The sequence below is a fragment of the Marmota marmota genome, unplaced genomic scaffold (assembly GCF_001458135.2).
Source record: "Marmota marmota marmota unplaced genomic scaffold, marMar, whole genome shotgun sequence".
Lineage (NCBI taxonomy): Eukaryota > Metazoa > Chordata > Mammalia > Rodentia > Sciuridae > Marmota > Marmota marmota.
This window is the reverse complement of record NW_026000142.1, coordinates 22,596,533-22,619,430: the sequence shown is the minus strand read 5'-3', so window position 1 is coordinate 22,619,430 and position 22,898 is coordinate 22,596,533. Positions and strand designations below refer to the sequence as shown.

The 22,898-nt window shown below is 39.7% G+C and overlaps 1 protein-coding gene across 2 annotated transcripts in view; it reads right to left on the bottom strand.

Annotated features, from left to right (window-relative positions):
• Lamb4 (laminin subunit beta 4) overlaps positions 1 to 22,898 on the bottom strand; it is a 101,575-nt gene that overhangs the window by 34,806 nt on the left and 43,871 nt on the right. For both annotated transcript variants that reach the window (XM_048786097.1, XM_048786098.1), the window contains 8 exons: positions 20,280 to 20,411; positions 13,935 to 14,099; positions 12,510 to 12,625; positions 11,452 to 11,566; positions 4,572 to 4,749; positions 2,933 to 3,076; positions 1,362 to 1,593; positions 777 to 934 (listed from right to left, as the gene is read on the bottom strand). In XM_048786097.1, coding sequence (XP_048642054.1) covers positions 777 to 934; positions 1,362 to 1,593; positions 2,933 to 3,076; positions 4,572 to 4,749; positions 11,452 to 11,566; positions 12,510 to 12,625; positions 13,935 to 14,099; positions 20,280 to 20,411 — 1,240 coding nt within the window. The remainder of the gene's footprint in view (positions 1 to 776; positions 935 to 1,361; positions 1,594 to 2,932; positions 3,077 to 4,571; positions 4,750 to 11,451; positions 11,567 to 12,509; positions 12,626 to 13,934; positions 14,100 to 20,279; positions 20,412 to 22,898) is intronic.

Here is a 22,898-nt window from a genome sequence, read left to right as displayed (position 1 = left end):
TTTTTCCTTGCTTGCATTATATACTCACATTCATGATTAAACTCTTTAAAATAAGAATTTTGGCTCAGTGGTAGAGCGCTCCCTCACATGTGCCAGATCCTGGGTTCGATCCTCAGCACCACATAAAAATATATAAGTGAAATAAAGGTATTGTGTCCAGCTACAACTAAAAAATAAATATTAAAAAAATCCTGTTTTTAAAAAAAAGAATTTTGGTGGAGCAACAGATACAAATTTAGAATTAGAACTTATGCAGTATCTGCACAATGCCCAAATCAGTGCTCAAAGATATTGAAAAAAATTAGTTATATCTGTTAAATAACAGTCAAATTGCTTACTTGTAATTATACAAAGAAAACATTTGACTGATTAAATTTTATTATTTATTTGCTTATGCAACATGTTTTATACATATATATTGATGTTTTACATACATACAAAACATACATATGCTACTTAATCATATGTATTTTACTAAGCATGTGATGATTATAATTTAAATAATTTAACTTGATCTCATTTGGTCAGTTAATTTTCTAAAACATTATTTAAAAGCAATTATAGCTCAGTGGAATGAGTTTTTACTTGTCATTGGTTTTTGAATCCTTCAAATTCATTGTTCAGTAAAGGAACAGCAACTCAGCAAATTGTGCCTTCTTACCATTAACTGATCTTCTGCACCACTCATGTGTCCAAGGCGGACAAATTATGAACATGTGATCATTTTCAGATTGCAGCATGGGATGGAAGGAAAAATGATGAACTAGACTTCATACCTGCGTAACCTTGAAGACAATTGCAGATTACATCTGACATCCAAGGACTCTGATAACAGGAATGGGCAAAATACTGATTGCTTGAGGGAGCATCTGGACACAGGCAAGGACGACAAGACTGTCCTAAAGAAGGATTTCCATAGTAACCATCGATGCACCTGTCAAAGCAATTTCCTTTTAGCAAATACTCCTGGGAAAAGGTCATGTGTTAGCAACTGTGGATTTGCTATGCTTTAGGACAATGCAACTCTCAAAACTCAATATTTTAAAAGATGTTGTGTAAAAGATTTTTTTGTTTGATTTATATTGAAAGTCCCACAGTACAGTCCTTAAACCCTTCACGACTTACATGTTGGAGTGGAGAAACATAAAAAGCAACGTGCCAGGCTAATGGGTTACAGATTTAATCAGACATTTTCTGGGTTCATAAGATGACTCTGAAGCATGATGGAACCATTATCTCCACCACCCCTGGCATTTGTTCTACACTTAAATACTGTGGAGTATTTTCTTGAAGGTCCTCCTTTGTGAAATCGGAACAAAAATTTCAAAATCTAAAAATTAAAGTGCATGTGAATTCCATACCTTTCACAGTTTCTTCCGGTTGTGAAACCTCCACAATTGAAGCACGACCCTGTCTCTGAATCACAAAGTTCAGCAAACCCATTGCAATGGCAAGGACGGCAGTTGGGAAACCCGAAGTAGCCTGCCAGGCACTGATCACAACGGCGGCCAGTCACCTCTTTGTGGCAGGGGCACTGACCGGTTATTTGGTCACAGACTGTGTTCTTCGAACCTTGAGGATGGCAGTGACATGCTGGATAAAACAAAGAGAATTGTGTTGGGTGGTAGCAAGCATGATGGTGATGAAACAGTTAAAGTTACGATTTTTTTGCATTCACTGTCCCAACCCAGGTGAATAAAATGAGTCTGTAAAGTGCTTAGAACAAAGCCTTGGCACATAATGAGCACCAGACAAATGTTTTTTAAATAACTGATTCATTCAATAAACAGTAGGTTTTGAACGGCTGGACCTTATGAACCCTTGTTTATACAGAAGAACCAAATAGGCAATATGTTTTCAATGACTTACACTTCCAAATATTATTAGAGGTCAAAGTATAACTTTGATACTGTAAAAAATGTCAGAACCCTTCTTGGGATAGTCAGAGTTTTCTTTTTCTTAGACTAGGTAGTAGAGGCCCAATGCTTTTCTGATAAATTACTGAATCTCTTGAGCCAATCTTCCTTGTACAAAAATGTAAGGGCTGTTGGTTTGATAGCGTGTTACACAGAAGAAGTATTTGCTCCCTGTGTAAATCTCTTTGCATATCTTAAGCACTTCATAACTTTTTTTTTAAAGAAAGAAAAAGTAATAATGGACCTAGGTAGGTACTGCTCACTAGGTAGGCAGCCACACCTAAGAAATGCCAAGGAAGAGGACCCCATCTTTGAATCATGTCTGAAAAGATATGTTCTCCTATTGGAAAGGAGAATGAACCTATCTACCTGTAGGTTTCATGGCTCCTAAGGTAGTTTTCAGTGGGGAACAATATTTTAATGGCTTAAATAGTGAACAGATAACTAAAAATCCTACATATGAAGCCAGAAAGCTGAATTATAACTGGCTGAAAGAACTGGGTGGCTCCTTCATGTTTTTTTTTTAATAGCTTTAACTTATTTATCTTTTATCTAGTGCTGAGGATCGAACCCAGTGCCTCACACGTGGTAGGCGAGCCACAACCCCAGCCCCATGGTGGCTCTTTCTTGACTTCCTGGTCTCATGGCTGTTCTAACCTCTCCAGCCACTGGGCTTAAAGGGTATATCTTTAAAACGCTGGGTTTGCCTAGCCAACCCCCTTCATGGTGTTCCCACTTTTACCGATTACTTCCCATTTAACACAGGATACAAAATTCCAGACACGCAAACCACATTTTATTCCTAACCGAACTCTACACTCAGTTGGTGCTGGTTGATCAGTGGATGAATGAAGTTTGGTAGGAAAAATTTCAGCACATTTTATCTATATAAAGCCTGAATAACGCAGTCAAGTTCCCAATTTCCCTTCCTTTAAAACCCCCACATGCCTCTGCCTGCCTTTGAAATGCCAAGATTGTAACTAAGCATGTTTCCCCTTGTATCTTTTTCTACGTACAGTGACAGCCATGATGTCCCAAACCATAGCTTCCAGTTGAGCACCTGTCGCAGCAGCGCCCAACCACATGAGGTTTACACTGGCACTGGCCTCCAAGTGGGCTGCAGCTGGATCCGACTGCACCCTGGGGGTGACACTTGCAAGCTGAAAAGAACAGAGGAACTTGGATAGAGCTGAAGGAGGTGGCAGAGAAGGACCTTGCCCCTTGTGGATCTAGTTTACTTTGTTTGGCACTTCTCTAGCCCTTGTCTGCCTCAACTGTTAAATGGGGACAATATAGGATCTACCTTATGGGACTGTGGTACAGATCAAAGGCAATAATACCTGTGTAGTACTTAAAACCACATTTGGCATGTAGTAAATACTCAACAATAATAATGTTATTATTATTATTTATTTTTGATACCAGGGATTGAACCCAGGGGTGCTTAATCACTGAGCCACATCTCCAGCCCTTTTTAATTTTTATTTTGAGACAGGGTCTTGCCAAATTGCTTAGGGCCTTGCTAAGCTGCTGAGGTTGGCTTTGAACTCGGAATCCTCCTACCTTGGCATCCTGAGCTGCTGGGATTACAGGCATGCACCATCATGCCCACTTTAAGCCTTTCATTAACTTGTTAAATAACATTTATTGAAGCCAGAGATGGTGGTGGCCTGTAATTCCAGCAGCTCCAGAGGCTGAGGCAGGAGAATTGCAAGAATTGCCTTAGAAGTTTAGCAAGACAAGACTATGAGCAACTTGCCAAGACTCTGTCTCAAAATAAAAAATAAAAAAGGCTAGGGATATGGCTCCGTGGTTAAGTGCTCCTGGGTTCAATCCCTGGTACAAAAAAAAAAAAAAAAGGCTTAAAAATTATTCTGTTATAATTGGTATTATTACTTCAATTTCCAATGCTCTATGTTGGTGCTGGAGTATACCTATGAATTTTCCCCCCATTTCATATATTTCACAAGATGGTGGGCACACACACTGAACCCACAGCCCTACACTATAAAAGCAAACAAACAAACAAACAACAAACAAACAAACAAACCATTTGCTTAGAGCTCAGGAAGCCCGAGCTCTTACTCTATAGCACTATTTCTCAACCAGGGGATTATTTTGCCCCATAGGAGACATTTTTGGATTTCATGACTCAGGGAGGGTGATACTGGTATCAGGTGGGTAGGGATGTGGCTAAGCATCCTATTATGCACACACCCAATAAAGAATTATGCTGCTCAGAAGTTATATAGTGTGGAAGCTGAGAAACCCTCTACTATACCTAAGTGAATGGGCAAGCTGCATAAGATTTTTGAACCCTAATATCCTAATTTATTGAAGGTTTCAGGATGAAAGAACTTGGTTGGAGTTCCTTCCAGTCCTCAAATTCTGAGATTCCAAATGGGTCCTATAGGACCATTGCTCAAGCTGGCCAGCACTCCAATGCTGCTACAGGGTAACTGTTTTATATACTTACTATACTGGGAATTATGATTCTAACATATTGGCAGAATGCTCTGTACATCTGATGATTGAGTGATGGGTATTTTGGCTGTGGTTTGGAGTGGATACTAGAATACATGAATTCACTTATGTTCCAAAAGGCATTTGTACAGTTCTCAGTGCTTCAGTAGAGCCCATTAGACAGATACTCACCCACTGCCCCATTGTGTAGCTTGGCAGACATGCTGGCCACGAGCCTTTCACAAGCACCAGAGAGCACTTGAGGTCCCACTTCCGAGGCAATTTCAACACAGTTGTGCAGCTGATACTCATCCATGTCTTTCTTGCTGCAGAAATCCTCCCATGAATTGATTTGAGGAATGAGGCCAAGCTTTGGAAATAATGAGATTTTTTTTTCAAACCCTGTGCTGTCCAAGATTCTCATGATATAAAATAATAGATCTCTGAGAATAATGGTTTAAAAGACTTAATAATCCAACTTGTCTAGGACTGAAGACTTTGTGATTTTTGATTATTTAAGAAATCTTTAATTAGGTATTTTCATTTATTGATATATGGCAAAGAAATTAGATTGCCTTTATCTTTTTATTATCATCATCATGATGTTTTTTTACTTGCTAATAAATTTGTCTTAGATATCAAAGACTTTTAACTAGGCTACTTGTGAATTAATTATGGCTGAGACAGTGCTTTTCATGTGGTAGAGTGTACTATAATTCCATAAAATTCTCCTCTTGGCTTTTTTTCAGTTACATGTTAACAGTGGTGTTCTACCCACAACTTCTTGGAGATTCACAGTATAGAATAACAGAGTTACTAGAAGTCCTACAGGAAAGATACTTTTAAGATTCAGTGTTTACTATTATTTAATCAGTTGGTCCTATATCCCAATAAGACCTCTTATTAAAACCAGTGTTTCATAGATAAGATTTTGGGAATTGCTGGCATAGGCCATTTAGCTATCATGGGGACAAATGTATCAAAATAAGTTTATTTTCAAAGAGGATTCTTCTGTAGTTTAATATCTATGTGAATAAAGGCTATTATGTTACATGTTCTGAGAAAAGTTTGTTATGACCTAATACTGTTTATCTTTTTAAATTCTTTGTTTTACCTAATACTATTTAAAATGTGTATTAATGGCTTTGGATGATAAAGTAGAGAGTATGTTGACCACATCAAGGTGGTCATTTTGAACACCTGGTGTTAAAAACAGTATTGAAAATAGGTTTTCATTCAGTGGGTCAAATTAGCCAGGACTGGGTGGCATAGATAGATCTCCCCTGGTTTCCTCTTTGCTTTGTTCATACTGAAACCAGTTTCCACCGCCCTTTACTTCAACCTTCTCCAGCCTTTCCCCAGTTGCTGTTGGCCACACCTGTGGGTGGGCTCTCAACCCTGGATGTGTATCAGGGTGTCCCTGCTCCTTGACTCGCTAGCCTGGTTCTTCTGCACTCTTGGCGGATGTTGTCCCCTCTTATTCTTCTTATTTTACAGAGAAAATAGACCCTGAATTCTCCTTCCTACCTCCCAGACTCCAGCTTGGAATATCACCAACTTCCATGTCTCCAATTGCTGACAAAGGGAGAGGCGTTTTCTACGAGGAGATGTCCCATTGCCATCTCTGCCACCATTGGGAAACTCTGCCTCACACTTTCTTGCTTCCGTCTCTTCCTTTCAGCTGAAATTAAATGTGTCCACATCTCTCCCACCTGTACAACCACCTCCTTGATCTCAGTTATTCCTCCTACCACTGCCCCTGTCTCTGGCCCTTGATTCTTGGACAGACTTCCTGAACAATGTTCTTGCCACCCCTCTGCTTTCTTTACCAGCTAATACAATACCTCTCCTCACCCCTTAATGTTGGGGATCCTCAGAGTTCTCTCATTAGCCCGTTCTCACTCCATTCCGGCTTCCTCGGTGCCACCTCTAGGCTGTCGGCATTGGAATGTATGACTCCTGCACCTGCCTCAATGAGACTCCACATGTGCAGATCTGCACTGATCCAATTGCCTATTGGTTGCCCCACAGCACCACAAACCAGACACCTGAAACCATTTCTCCTTTCTGAGTCTGCTGTTGCTAAGTAATGCCACTCACCGCATCTGCCAAGCTCTCAGTGGAGGGAACAAGGTCATTTTGACATCTGTTCCCTTTCTGTCAACAAACCCCACCACCACCTGTGTCCCACCCACATCACCTAAATCAAAAGCCTGCTCAGTTCCACCTCTTAAATGTATCTCGGATGCATTTACTGTTCTCCTTTCCCTCCCACTTCCCTAGCTGACGAGAGTGGCAGCCCAAGAGATGTCCCAGTTTCCATTCCTGCCACCTCCCAACAACTTTCTGCATTCTAGTTGTTTTAGTAAGCTTCTCGTCACTGTGACCAAAAGACCTGACAAGAACAACTGAGAAGAGGAAAAGTTTATTTTTGCTCACAGTTCCAGAGGTCTAGTCCAAGGCCAGCAGACTCTAGCTGTGGGTGAGGCAGAACATCATGGCAGAAGGGTGTGGCAGATGACAGCAGAACAGGATAGGGCCACCAGGAAGCAGAGAGGGAGCTTCACTCACTAGGCATAAAATATAAACCCCAAAGGGACACCCGCAGTGACCTACTCCTTCCCCACACCCTGCTTGTCTATAGTGACCTCCCAGTTAATCCAGTCAAGTGAATGAATCCACCAGTCAAGGCACAGCTCTCATGTAATCCAATCACTTCTCCTCTGAACATTCTTACATTGTCTCACACATGACTTTTGGCAGAACTGCACATATCCAAACCATAACCATAGTCATAATGATCCTGGTTAAATGTGCTTTGTTCAGATAATCCCCTCCTTATAAACTTTTCAGTGGCTTCCACTGCCTCTGGAAAAAAAAAATCTAAACTTATTTTCCTCATTCTGCTACCCGACTGCCCAGCCTGGCAGCCCAGTGATTCTCACTATGGGAGGCACCTCCCACTGGGGACATCTGGAAATTCAGAGTGGTTTTCATCATCACAGTGGTTGAGTAAGGTGTGTTAAGGGCATTTAGTGCATGGGGGTCATAAATACTAGACATTCTCATAAAATGGAAAATGATCTGATGTTATCTACAAGTTTCAAATGTTCCATTGAATACCCATGCATGCTCTCCACCAGGATCTGCTGCTTTGCCACAGGCCCCAAAGCAACAGAGCCAACCAACCAAAACTATGAGCCCTAATAAACCTTTTTTCTTTGTAAGTTGCTTATCTCAGGTACTTGGTTATAATAATAGAAAGCTGTTCAAAACATCAGTAGGTTGGATTAAAGAAGGTTGAGAGCCATTTGATGAGTCATACTGAGATTTTCAGGCCAGTAACCCACTATGACTCCAAGGACCTCTTATGTATTCTGTTGTTGTCTGCTTGTCTACATGTCCCTTTTATAGAGTGAGCCTTGGGTGGCAGGGATGGTATATGTCTTGTCCGCACCTGTGCGTAACATCATGTCTAATTTATAGTAAGTGCTTCATAAAACTATGTTCCATAAACAAGTATATTTATATTTCCACTATTTTATATTTAAGTTGATACAAAGGTAACTAAACATTTAAAAACAAAAACAGGTAGGAAGAGAGTCAGGAGACAGGTAGATGGTACAAGACTGGGGATAAGGGTAACTGTCCAGAGACTATTAATAGCTATCAGTCTGGAACAGTTTAGAGTTGGCTGTTCCTGAAACCAGGCTGATGGACCAGATGACAAGAGTCTCTGTCAGCTATAGGATTTTGTAATGCCATGACTCACTTCTTTTCCTAGAAACTTCAAAAGATTTTATGTTTACCAGTGTAGTCTGCTCCAGGATTTAAAAAGAATGGCAGTTTTATATTCTAGAATGCCTAATATACTTTTGACTCCAAACACAGTTTTATGGAAGCACATATCATGTAATCTGAGCAACTGAAAACAAATCTCAACTGTCTTACTATGTCTGCCAGACAAAAGGCATTTGTGCTGAAGAGCACCCAGGGTAGAACAGAGGTTGCCTTTGGTCTTCTTGGTATGTACTCTGGTCTTAGATGCCAATGATAATCTAAGGGGAAGAATGAACTTTGATATGACTCAGTCCCAACTGGTTGTGTATTTTCCAGAGTAGCAAAATTAGTAATGTAGCATTAAGATGTTAATTTGTAATAATGAAATGTACAATGTCTTTCTTCAGCTGGCCGTCCTGTCAGGGCCTATAGTGCACACTGAGGTGCCCAATCTAGATCCTTTTGGGCTAGTGTATCAATCCTTCAGCTGCTATGGCATTGTCTCCTAAAGACCACAACAGTCTTCTTCAGAAAATAGGACTCAGCCATCTTGTCCTGGAATTTATGTACTCATTGGAGGGCAGGTGGTGGTGACACTGGTGAGCCTGTAGCCAATGACTTGGGCACATTTAGGAACACCACATTGCCTCCAGGTGGATTTAATTCTTTGGTGCAATTCCTCTTTTCCTGGGAACATGCCCTCAATAAATTACATATATTCGAGACCCTGTCTCAGGGCATCTGAGACCCTGCTGTTAGGGAATAGTGTCTAAAACAGGAATCCAGGGCCTCTTCTGAGATTTTTTATGGTTATCCAAGATGATATTGCTGTCCTAATTTTTATTTATGTTTCAGGGTTTTTCATATATATAAGAGAATGATTGCTTGAAAATGATCAAATGGATAAGTTTTTAAATTAATTTCAAATTATCCACTTATACTTATCAAACATTACTGCAATAATTTTAATTACATGTTTGTCTTCTATATCAAATTGAGATTTCTTTGAAGGCAAAACCCATATTTTACACCTTAGGCCTAGCACAGTGCCTGGTGTGTATACGTTTAGCGAAGAGATAATTTGGATGGATATATTTAATATAGCATCAAGTAATAACCTTTGAAATTTATAAAATTTAGAAATATTTAGAATATGGGTTTAAAATGAGGACTATCTTGGCTATTATAAACTCAAGTTTTGTGATCATCATCTTCATCATCATCATCTCCTTAGTGATCTAGGGATCCCTGGATACTTTATCTTTATTTGCTCTGTCTGGGTTCCCAACTTTTAGCATTTTTTTGTCCCTGAATCAAACTTGTTGGATATGATTTTCTTCCTTTTGTAATTCATAGGTTGGTTCATAAGCACAGTTCCATTAAAGCTCCTCAGCAGAGAAGATAAATTGTATAGGTAGGGAAAGCATGATAGTTTGAGTTTCCCATTCAAAACTTTGTTTCTACTTTCTACTTCATTTCTATTGTAATGTGGTAGAACCTCACCTCAACTATTACATAGCCCTCCAGATGTGGGGTTAGGCCACCTTGGTTAAGGTTGCCAGTATTACCCAGTTTAAATTGAATTTCAGAGAAATAACTGGTTTTGTCAGTTTTTTTTTCCCTGCCGTGACCAAAAGACCTGACAAGACAAGGAGGAAAAGTTTATTTGGGGCTCACAGTTTTAGAGGTCTCTGGTCATATATGACCAACTCTATTCCTCAGGACCCAAGATAAGGCAGGATATCATGGTGGAAGAGTATGATGGAGGAAAACAGCTCAGGACATGACCACCAAGAAGAAGGGTGGGAGTGGGAGAGAGAGAGAGACAGAGATGGGTGGGGGGCTCCCTTCACCACAGACAAAATATAAACCCAAGAACACACCCCCAGTGGCCCACTCCTCCAACCACATCCTAACTGCCTATCGTTGCCACCCAGTGAATCCTTATAATGGGATTAATGAAACGATTAGGTTAAGACTCTCATAACTCAATTATTTCACTTCTAAACTTTCTTGCATTGTCTCTCACATGAGTTTTTTGGGGACACCTCATATCTTAACCATAACAACAATGAATAGTTTTTCATAAATGTCTTATGCAACATTTGAGGACAATATTTATATGAAAACATATAAATATGAGAGACATATTTATATGAAAACTTAATTGTTCTTCTGAAATTCAAATTTAACTGAATATACTCTCCCTTCCATCCTTCCTTTCTACCTTTCTTGGCTAAACCTTACAATCCTATATTTGGCTAAATAAGCCAAAAACTATGCCTGTTTGATGTTAATGATAGGTAAAACTTGTTTAATAAAATCCAAGATAAACATGCCTGTACTGAATTCTATATAAGCAGATATGATAAAGTTCCAGGATTTAAACTTTAAATGTTTGATGGTTAAATATTTGAACTTTGAAGGCTTAATTTACATGACATAAATATATTTTACACTAAATGAGGGGCCTAGAAACTACCTGTAAAGGGGTAATAGTGAACATATTTGGCTTTGTGAGCCAGAAGGTTTCTGTGCAACTCCTCAACTCTTATTTGAAGTTTTAGTTTGAATCAACTACAGATAATACACAAACAAATGGGCATGAGTGTGTTCCAATAAAACTCAGTAGGGACATAGTTTCCAAGTAAAACGTGAAACTGAAAATTAATTGGAACATTCCTTCCAGAAAAGAATTTGGTAAATTATTTCAAGAACCATGAAAAGATAAAGTAGAAATCTATTTTAAAATTATATATCATATATACATAGTCATGAAAAATCCACTTATGTGACCACAAGTAGGGTAATGGGTAAATTAAATAAATTTACTCAATGCCTGAACTCTGGCTAGTGGCCAGCCTGTATTGGAAGGATGGTGCAGATAAGAAGTTTGGAAGGAACACCTATGGTTCAGCTCTATGGGAAAGATGCTGAGAGAGGTCACTCAGAGCATTATGCATGGTTCCTAAAACAGATAAGATAAAGCTCCCGTTCCTAACTCCTTACATATCAGCTCTGTAGACACTGTGCCTCAGTTCTCCCATCTGTGAAATAATGACAGCACCCACCTCACAAGGGTGCTGTGAAGATTAAATAGCATAATTTGCAACACCTCCAAACCATTACTGGGACATGCTGTTATAAACGGCTCACAATGGCTATTAGGTGACTCTTGTAATTAAACAGAAACACTTATATTTTTTTCAAGAGACATATCATTGGTCGAAAGGTAGAATTATATTGGCCCTCAGCTGAGAAGAAAGCATCCATAAAGCTCTGAGATACTTACAGAATCAACCAGGATGTGAGAATGAGTGTGGGACTCCAAAGGTTGAAAAAAATAGACGTCGATGGAATACTGTACTTCTGGTTCTAAACAGATGGGTGTGGGAAGCAGCTTGATTCTGGATTAAGAGAAACACAGCAAACTTCAGTGACAGAAATACCATTATATCACTTATGTGGCCACAGTATTTGGTAGCATTGCGCTTGAGCTGGAAGAGTGCTCCACACTGTGGGCTAAAACAAGATCTAGGTCTATACCAGCACCGGTGGGCTGGCTGAACGGTATATGCACACTTAGATGCTCCATGGCCTCAAAATTAGTAGCTTTGCTAGGTACAGTGGTGCATGCCTGTAATCCCAGGCACTTGGGAGGCTGAGGCAAGAGGATAGCATGTTTGAAGCCAGGCTCAGCAACTTAGTGAGGCTTTAAGCAACTCAGTGAGACCCTGTCTCAAAATAAAAATTAGGAAAAAAGGGCTAGAGATGTGACTCAAGGATTAAATGCCCCTAGGTTCAATCCCTGGTACCAAAAAAAAAAAAAAAATTAGTAGCTTTAACTTTGTAGATGCTCAGCTATGGAGAGTACTCAACTGAATATTCTACTCTTATTCTGACAGCATTTCACTTTCTCACATTTCAAAGCCATCTGGAGAGTGGAAAAGGAACATTCAAGTTTAGGGCCAGGATATCTATATGGGCTGGGATCCTGGTTTTGCTACACTAGAGATAAAAGTTGAAAAAGTCCTTTAAGTAATCTCAATTTCTCTTCATCAAATGAGGACATAATTTACCTCATTCAGTTGTGGCTCAGGAGTAGAGCACTTTCCTAAAATGGGTGAGTCCCTGGGTTTGATTCTCAGCACCACATAAAAATAAATAAATGAATAAAATAAAGATATTGTGTCTAACTACAGCTGAAAAATTAAATATTAAAATATTTATATTTTAATATAAGTACATAATAAGTTCTATGGTCTTTTCAATGCCCCTCTTCCCCCTTTTAGTATCTGGATACATATTATTGACATATGAATCAAATTCTAAGACAGGTCCCAAGCATACCTGGCAGCTGCTGATAAGATGAAAGACTGAGGCTCCTGCGGTAGAATCTTGTGTGTGCAGTACTTGCTCTCCCCAGAAGGGTTAAACACGACCTGGATGGCCCAGTCATCTGCAGACTATACAGGCATGAAATCAAAGCATGTCACAGTGAGGAGTTAGGAAATTATTTTGTGCACACACTGGTATACCTAATGGATAGTTCATAGAATTGAATTTGCAATCCATAGCTCACTTGGAAAACAGAATTTTGGAGTCAAAAGGATTTGAGTACCTCACTTCCAGGCCCAGCTCTCTGGTGTCTATATTATGATCCAGGCTGCAAGAACATTGTTTTTGGCCATAGTTACTGCCCCCAAGCCTAGAAAAACCCTAACCTTTCTGACAGGTCTAATGTTCATGCTCTGTCTCAGAAGGATTTGGTTCATTCCTCATGTCCCTGGATCTCAGAACAAAGAATACCAATCTGGAGTCCTTCATAAAAGGACATATATCTATCCTATCTAACTATGTGTCAAGAGAGAATAATTAGTTTCATTTGGGAAGTCTTAAAATTTGGAGAAAATGAGTTGTATTATGAATAGATGAATATGTTCTATGAATAAAAACATCTTTTTCTTTTTTAGTGGCTCATACTCACTGGGTCAAAGTTCATTCAAGTCCATGGCTTTCATTTATAAGTAGGAAGTAAAGAATTATGTTCTATCAACAGTTTTAAAGTGGGTCAGTGATGTGATCATGTGATGCACAGTGAGCAGCTCCACAGTGTGGTCCCCAGAGGGACAATTCCTCTTTCTAGTCACATAAAATATTTTTTTTGGAGAGATGGTTGGTAAGCTTCATATTACCAAAGAAAAGGTTAGGGACTATGGTTCCAGAGCAAGCATTTTTCTAATTTTGTTTTTATTGCATTTCAGATATTTATCAAGAGATGTGGAGAGCAGGCAGTATGGCAGCAGGCGGGGTGTGGGGCTATCTATCTGGTTTTAGTCTTTCTCTTGTAGCAGGGTAAGACCTAAATGCAAATAAATGCTTCTGCTTCATCCCTTCTCAGTCTAAATCTCAGCACATATATTGACTTTAAAAAATTTAAAAAATCCCAGGAGGGCAGAATTGGTGTTATTTTAGTTGTTTATTGTTCTTGTACAAACATTCAGCCACTACTTCCTTAAACCTGGTCCCCAAACATACAGCTCCAATGTTAGCTTCTCTCTATGGATGAAGCATGTGAGCACATGGTTTTATGCTTCAATATCTTTAGGAAACCCTTTTGTCTCTAATACTTTCCAGATGTTTTACTTGTGCCAAATTGTTTTAGGATGAACCTATCCTAGCAAGGCTGCAATGGAAACAGTTCAAGAATGTGTTGCTCTCATTTTTTTTTTTTTTTTTTTTTTTTGCCATCATGAAGTTGGAGTGCAAAGTTACCTGAGTTTCATAGCGAACAGCAATGGTATAGTCCATGGGAAAAGGAATGTTGTTGACAGAAAATCTCAAGCCAGCTCCAGGGAGAACTCTGGCAAATCCAGGTCCAGTCCATGTAACAGGGTTCCCAGGAACAAGCTCTCCGAAAACAATGTGAACTGCAGGCACCTGGCCAAAAGTCACCAAGAGGAATGTAACTATCTTTCCCTATAGTCACAGTCTGGAAGAATTCAGCAAAAAATAAAAAAGTATTTCCTTGGTGTGTATATGATCCATCTGAGTCATGAATAAATTATTCCCACCAGGATACAGTCCAGAATCCAGCGAGAATAATGTGCTGACACTGCAGCTTTGGAACATATGTTACTATATAGAATGATTAATCTGAAGGCAATGTCAAGAGAAACCATTTAAATTTACAGTACCTTATGTGCTAGTGACCTAAGCAAATTCCACATTGATAACCTTGACTTTTCTTAGATGTAATTGTGGAACTCTGGCCAAAATAAGGAGGGAAAAAGAATATTTTCATGTCTACTTTGGGGATTCTTCCTTAAACGTGCATGACAATGAGAAAACCCACATAGGTTTCCTTTCTAGATATTTCTTCCACCCAAACATGAGAAATGCTCTTCTTCTGTCTGCCTGAGGGCATGTAAGTACAGAACTCCTAACACATTTGATTGCTTAAAATCCCTGATGGTCTCTATAAACCGGATGTCAGTGTAAGAACATCTGGACCTTGTAGATAATATTCTTTCATTACTTTTGCATCTGCCTCTCCACGTTCAGAGCCTCCACTCAAATTCTGCCTCTGGTTGCTTTTGCCTGAATTGCAGCAATAGCTCTCGGCTCTTCTCTCTTCCTGGTCCAAAACTTGTTACACATTGCTGCCAACGAAGCATTTTGAACTCTTCTTAATTGCCAACAGAATAATGTTCAAAACATTCAGCCTGGAGTTCAAGTTTCTCTGTGGTCTTCCCCAAACTTCCCTTGATTTGAGAAATGTTTGCTTAATAACATTCAGTGCCAGCCTCTGAATGAGGAATGCAAAGATGAATAGGACAGAGCCGCTGCCCCCAAGGTGTTCAGAGGCTTGAACTGAAGACAGAAACATAAATAAGAAACCTACAGTAGATTAGGTTCTAACAGACAGAGGCATATGTAAAGTCACCTCTGTGCAATGTTTTTCAAACATTGAAAAAAATACCCTAGCAATTGCAGTGCCCTCCACCCCCATCTCCTTTACCTGGTTAGTAAACCCATCTCCCAGTTGCGGCTAAGAGCTCACAGCTGACCCTCACTGGAGAATTGCTTTTCTGTATCCCCCTCTAACTCCAAACTCTCCTAGCAGAGCTCACTGCCAATGATTGACAGATTGAGGGTATACAAGGCTGGCCCTTAGGCCTCAAGGGGCAGGACACTTTGGCCTGCAGTTTATATACCTGAGCTTCTCTGAGGATCTACTCAAGGTCTGTTGTGTCTAAGACCACATATTACTCTGCACTTTCCTCTTTTTCTCTTTCACACCCTTCAAGCATTTTCCTGAAGAAAGCTTCCTGGCAGGATCTCTTCTTAGGCTCTGTTTCTAGGGCACTTGGCCTGAGACGCTAGTAGCAGACAGTTGACCTAAAAGTAGACCCTAAGATGTAATATTGGAGGTGGTTAATTTGCTACTCAGCTGACAGTGAGGACCCCAGTATGGAACTGTACTGATGGTCCCCAGCAAGAAGTAGTGGTACAATTGCTAAAACTGTCACTAGTGAGGATTTAGGATGAGGGAAGGGGAAGCAGTGTCTTGAATGGTATTTTGGGCATTGGAAGATATGGGAGACACAGTAATTATAAGGACTTTAGATGGGGTGGATGCCTTTGATGAGAGAAAACGACAGGCCCAGGACAATCAATTGCCAATTTAAAGCAAAGTGTAAGAATCAGTCACAGGGTCTTTTGGGGGACATGTTAAAGAGACTATGATCTCCTCTAGCTAGAGGGCAAAAGAGCTGAAGACTGGGCACAAGACATAATCACTGAACTTGAGGTAAGTTGCCTATGCCAAGGACAGGCTCACCGAAAAGCAGCAGAATGCCCGGAGATGGGATGGTGCACATGAGAACCCTGAACCCTCAGGTTCTCCTCAGCACTCTGAGACTATTGAAGGGCAGCCTAAGAAAAACTGAAAAATGTTGTCCCAATCCTTCACCCCCACATGTTCAGACAATGTAGAATTCTCAAATACATGTGTCTTTCAAGAAAATGTATGCTTTCCCGAGGATCTGCTAGTGTTTCCTCTTGTGACCATTTTCCAAATAATTAGGGTCAAGTCTCAGCATGACGGAAGAGTGAAAGTGCTGGATCTTTGAGAGGGGTTATAACCAAAGAAGCTGGAGGACCTGGCAGACATGGACCATGAACCTGGGAGAGAATCACTGAATGTGCATCCTGAAAAGTGGAATATGAAACTGGATAAGGGAGAGTTTGTTGATTTGAATCCACATGGAATCTAGGATTTAACAGCCTGGCAAGGGCCCTGGGAGACAAGATAGGATACTTGAGTAGCTACTGGAAACTTTGCATAGACCATGGCCCAGAATAAGTGAAGTTGAGATGCAAGAAGGGCTGTGGCAGGATATGGAGAGAGAGAGATAAAACTCAAAGAATTAGTCATGCTAGGATGGATTTAAGATATAAGACTGGAAAACTCACCAACTAAGTTTGTGTGGAAAAGCTGTTTTACCAAAACGGTGAGGAATGAGAAGGGGAAGGGAGGACCAGCATTGCTGAGAAGCCAGTATTGACTCTTCTGTAGACTGGAAAGACACACTACTACAAAATTGAACTCCTTGTTAGCAGTGTGCCTGGCAGAATTCCAGACTATCAAAGGCTGGATGGCAGCACTTAATCTCAGAAACAAGATGGATAATCATTATTATAATGGGCAGTGAGGTTGGAATGGAAGACAAGGGGGCTGAACCACAGGAATCTTTCATGGAGATGATTACTAGAACATTGTTTTCCTAGAAGCAAGACAGATGAACAGTCAAAAGACAGATGGACACTATTTAATGTATATAATCAAAAGTGAGCAATCTGAATCAGCTAAAGGCTGAGGTCAGCTGCTCTAGAGGAAAGATACATTTTTTTTTTTTTGCCAAGTTTCTAAATCTGGCCCACTTCTCAGTACTAGAAACAAGCGACAGGTGCTCATGAGGAAGGAATCTTCAGTGCCATTGCAAATGTGATTCTCTTACTTATTCCTCCAAGAGAAGTATGGTTATTTACTTTAGTCACTTTTTGTTGAGTAAGGGGATATTCCCACAGCTTTAAATGTTAGTGGATTTAGGATCTGAGTTGAGGCTGGTAACCAGAAACTCAAAGTGCCATTATGTTCCCCTGGTTAGAACAGAAGGAGGTAAGTCTGCTAGGTCTACAACCAGGTAAGTGGTGCAGCTGTCAGCTCTAAGAAGCCACACTTCCTGTCTGAACCAGAACTTGATTGAATGCAGAAAGAAGGCAAGGCATCCTGAGGAACACGACAACCAGAAAAGTCCATTATATCTTTTCCTATTTGTGTATTCTCCTCTACTAACCAACTATTCCTACTGGAAATGGTGACCAGAGGAAAGAGAAATTGGGAAACCCATAGTTTCTTTTCCTTCATCTTTCCTCCTTTACTAGTGTGGAAAGACACCACCAGGACATGCACCAAGAGGCCAATTAAAGACAGCTGAGTTCCTTTTGCTGGCATTTCCACAGGCCAGAATGAAATACTTCCGAATACATGACTACAAATTGACAATGTAGATCTGAATAAAAAGTTTGTCATTTCAGTGATTCCACATGACTGGAATGCTCTGTTTGCAGCTGAAGTTGCTGTTGCATCATGTACAAAAATGTAACAATGAATTCCACTATTATGTATGATTATAACGTACTGATAAAAATATGGAAAAAATGATGTTGCCTGATACAAAGATGAATGGCAAAATTTATGCTAATAATTTAAATTTTTGTATATCTTTACTTAGAATGACATTGAATAGAAAATTTAAAAAAAAACACTCTTGACAAACTGAGAGAAAGACCATGAAAGAAAGTAAAAAGCTTTATATTTTAGTACTTTCAATAGGTCTCTTCTCTGTTTTTTGGGCAAGGGACCTTATGCAGGGTCTGAGCATGCAGGAAGTGCGCTTTAGCAGATGCTAGGCCAGCACAGCCTTCGGCCAGCTCCTCATTGTTGGCTGCAGTGGCTCACACCTGCCCCCTTCTCTTGAGAATTGCTGTTGGTTGGTAAGAGGCAGCTCACCTGGAAGATTTCCCACCTACAACCAATGCCTGATAATAGGGAGGTACAGCAGATCTGCCCTTGTGTCTCAGTGGAGGACAACTCTGCTGTGTATTTATTTTTTACTGCTTCTCTGGGGATTAGGTCATAGCTAGGCTTTACCTCAGCCCCTTCCTTGGCTCACTTTGTCCTCTTCTGTAGCTTCTTTCCCTAAGCCCCTTAAGGTTTTTTGTTTTTTTTTAATGAAGAGTCACTCAACAAAACACATGAAACTAAATCCATACTGTGATCTTCACTTTCAGGTAATCCAGCCTAAGACACTGCCTATGCACATGAGTGTACACACATGTGGGTGTACACACACACACACATACACACACACACACTTATACAAAACTGGAACAAAATTGGAAAAATATGACATTGTTATGCATTCTTCAGCTGTACTAAACTAACAAAGTTGACTCCTTGGCCTATTTACTAATAGGCATGATCTGCAGTTTGAAATGACTGATCTATTGGACCCCAGAGAAGGAAACAACTAACTATGTCCAGATGTCAGGGTAGGGATTGTTAAGGAAAGATTAATCTGAATTGGATCTTAAGCCATGAGGGGAAGATTTTCAGGTCGATAACACAGAGGTGGCCATTTCAGGCAATAAGTGGGAGAGTGTGTCCCGGATGCTTTGAGCTTAGTTTCTCAATGTGCTGTCTTGGACCAGCTGTCTCAGAATCACTGTGGGATGCCTAAAAAACATTCAGCCTTTGAGCCAGTCTCGAGTCCCCAAAGTAACATTTCTGAAGTCATTTTTTTAAATATTTATTTTTAAATTATAGGTGGACACAATATCTTTGTTTTTTTATTTTTATGTGGTGCTGAGGATTGAACCTGGTGCCTCACGCATGGTAGGCAAGTGCTCTACCTCTGAGCCACAACCCCAGCCCCTCTGGAGTCATTTTAAGCAAACTCTCCAGGGAGTAAAATTTGAGGGTCATTGATCTGCACCCCAGAGTGGGGAGGAGAGAACTGACTCATTGCCCACTCTTCTCTTTCAAGTGGATTTCAGATTGAGGACAGCTACTTCCAGCCTAGAATTAGGTTTCATGAGGACATAGGATAGGAACAGAAACAAGGAGAAGAAAGCACAATCATATTAATTGGTGCACTTGAACATGGTAGAAGCAAGAACCTCCATGAGGCCTTCTCTGGCCCTATCAGGTGGGAGTACTCCTCCTTAATCTGAAACCCATATCACACTACTCACAGCTTCTCTGGGGTCCTTAACCTACCCTGCCACATGTCAGTTGTTGGTGTACATGGTTCATTTCCCCCACAATAAGATTAAGGGTAGGTGCCATGTCCAAGCATTTCTGTTCCCTTTGTTCAACCACCTCATTCACATGACAAGGTCTCTTATGTGTAAGGAACTGTTTTGGGTGCTGGGTTTGTGAATAAAGCAGCCAACATTTGTTTCTATTTGCTTCTCCAACGTACCTATTTGTGCATATGTGCATAGGAATGCACAATAAACATCTCCATGTAACAAATGAATAGATGAATGGATAAAACATGCCAACAGTGGCCTCATGTTTAGGTGAACAATGGTTGGATGGCTGCAAGGTGTTTGGGTTTTTTGGGCCATTGGAGGGAGGGCCCTGAGAGGGTGGCATCATTTTGGCACTTGGACCAGCACTGACCATCTACAGCCACCTCGAGTAGATGGCATGGCCATAGCACCATTCCAGGGCAGGACAGCCACTCCTCAGTACTTAACCTCTTCTTACTAAAATGTCAAGGATTTTGAGAATTAATAGTGTCTAAAGTCTCCAACTTTCCAGAACCCAGCTGTCTGGAATTTTATATTTGGAGGAGAAATGAAGCTCTTGAAGTTTCCCCAAAAGGTTCTAACTACTTAGAGCCTGGCTCTTCCTTCCCTCATTTCTGTTCATGAGGACAATAAGCGCTTATGCTGCCAGAGCTCTCATACAGGCCAGGAGTGGCTCTGAGGGCTTGACTGCACTTCCACCTGCAGCAAGCAACAGTGGCCCCTAAGAATGCTTACCTCATTCTGTTCCCCAGCATGTGTGTTTTGCTTCTGACTTTTCTTCAGTATTATGTTTCCTTTGTCAATTCTGAAATCATTTCCTTGTTGCTGGAAATACACATCACATTTTGGCAAAGCTGTTGCTAATATCTTAAAAAGAACAGAGATGACAGTTCAGCTAATCATCAAAGGCGTCAATCATACCATCATTCAAGAGCTTCAGATTCTACCATAACTTAAAAGGTAATCATGATTCTCACTTAATAGCTCCAGGAAGAAGTAATGCTGGCAGTTTAAAGTTTGTTGTTGTTGTTTTTCTGTGCAAATGGGAAATTTTGGTCTTAAGGCCACATGTTGGGTTCTCTTTTAAAAGATTCTTTACTAGTGAAAGCTGAAACTGAGAAAAATTTCAATTCTGATCTAGAGGGTTTATGGCATTTAAAAAGAATATCAATGCTATATATCAATGCTATATTTTAAAGCAAAATCTCAAAGAAAATTGGAGAAAATTAACAATAGACATGATATAGAGATTCACAGAACTATTATTATAACTTTTTTTTCATTTTAAAAATTTTAATTTGTTACATATGACAGCAGAATGCATTACAATTCATATTACACATATAGAGCACAATTTTTCATATCTCTGATTGTACACAAAGTAGAGTCACACCATTTGTATCTTCATACATGTACTTAGAGTAATGATGTTCATCTCATTCCACTATCTTTCCTACCTCCCATGCCCCCTCTCTTTTCCTCCCCCCCTTTTCCCTTTTGCCCTATTTAGAGTTCATCTAATCCTCCCATTCTGCCCCCCCATTATGAATAAGCCCCCTTAAATCAGAGAAAACATTTGGCATTTGGTTTTTTTGGGATTGGCTAACTTCACTTAGCATTATATTCTTCAACTCCATCCATTTACCTGCAAATGCCATGATTTCATTCTCTTCTATTGCTGAGTAATACTCCATTGTGTATATATGCCACAGTTTCTTTATTCATTCATCTACTGACAGGCATCTAGGTTGGTTCCACAGTTTAGCTGTTTGTGAATTGTGCTGCTATAAACATTGATGTACCTGTGTCCCTGTAGTATGTTTGTTTTTAAGTCCTTCAGGTATAGACCAAGGAGTGGGATAGCTGGGTCAAATGGTGGCTCTATTCCCAGTTTTCCAAGGATTCTCCATACTGCTTTCCATATTGACTGCACCAATTTGCAGTCCTATCAGCAATGTTTGAATGTGCCTTTTTCCCCACATCCTCGTCAACACTTATTGTTGTTTGTATTCTTAATAGCTGCCATTCTGACTGGAGTGAGATGAAACCTTAGAGTAGTTTTGATTTGCATTTCTCTAATTGCTAGAGATGTTGAACATTTTTTCATATATTTGTTTATTGATTGTATATCACCTTCTGAGAAGTGTCTGTTCAGTTCCTTGGTCCATTTATTGATTGGGTTATTTGTTATTTGGTGTTTAGCTTTTTGAATTCTTTATATACCCTATTCTTTATATACCTTTATATCCTTCTTGCTAAGGATTGCTTTAGCTATTCTGAGTCTTTTATTTTTCCGATGAATTTCATGACTGCTTTTTCTATGAGGAATGTCATTGGGTTTTTGATTGGAATCACATTAAATCTGTATAATGATTTTGGTAATATGGTCACTTTGACAATATTAATTCTGCCTGTCCAAGAACAAGAGAATTCTTTCCATTTTCTAAGGTCTTCTTTAATTCCTTTCTTTAGCATTCTTTAGTTTTTGTTGTAGAGGTCTTTCACCTCTTTTGTTGATTCCCAAGTTTTTTTTTATTTGAGGCTATTGTAAGTGGGGTAGTTTTCCTTGTTTCCCTTTCAGAGGTTTTGCCACTGATAATCACAGAAATGCCTTTGATTTATGGGTATTGATTTTGTATCCTGTTACTTTGCTGAATTTACTTATTAGTTCTAGAAGTTTTCTGGTGGAATTTTTTGGGTCTTCTAGGTATATATTCATATCATTGGCAAATAGTGCTAATTTGAGTTCTTCTTTATCTATTCGTACCCCGTTAATTTCTTTCATCTGTCTAATTGCTCTGGCCAGTGTTTCAAGAATTATGTTAAATGGAAGTGGTAAAAGAGGGCATCCCTGTCTTGTTCCAGTTTTTGGAGGGAATGCCTTCAATTTTTCTCCATTTAGAATGATGTTGGCCTGGGGCTTAGCAAAAATAGCTTTTACAATGTTGAGATATGTTCCTGTTATCCCTAGTTTTTCTAGTGTTTTGAACATAAAGGGGTGCTTTATTTTGTCAAATGCTTTTTCTGCATCTACTGAGATGATCATACGGTTCTTTAAGTCTATTGATGTGATGAATTACATTTATTGATTTCTGTATGTTGAACCAACCTTGCATCCCTGGGATGAACCCAACTTGATTGTGGTTTACTATCTTTTTGATATGTTTTTGCATTTGATTTGCCAGAATTTTATTGAGAATTTTTGCATCTATGTTCATTAGAGATATTGGTCTGAAGTTTTCTTTCTTTGATATGTCTTTGCCTGCTTTTGGAATCAGGGTGATATTAGTCTCATAGAATGAGTTTGGAAGTGCTCCCTTTTTTTATTTTCTGAAATAAATTGAAGAGTATTGG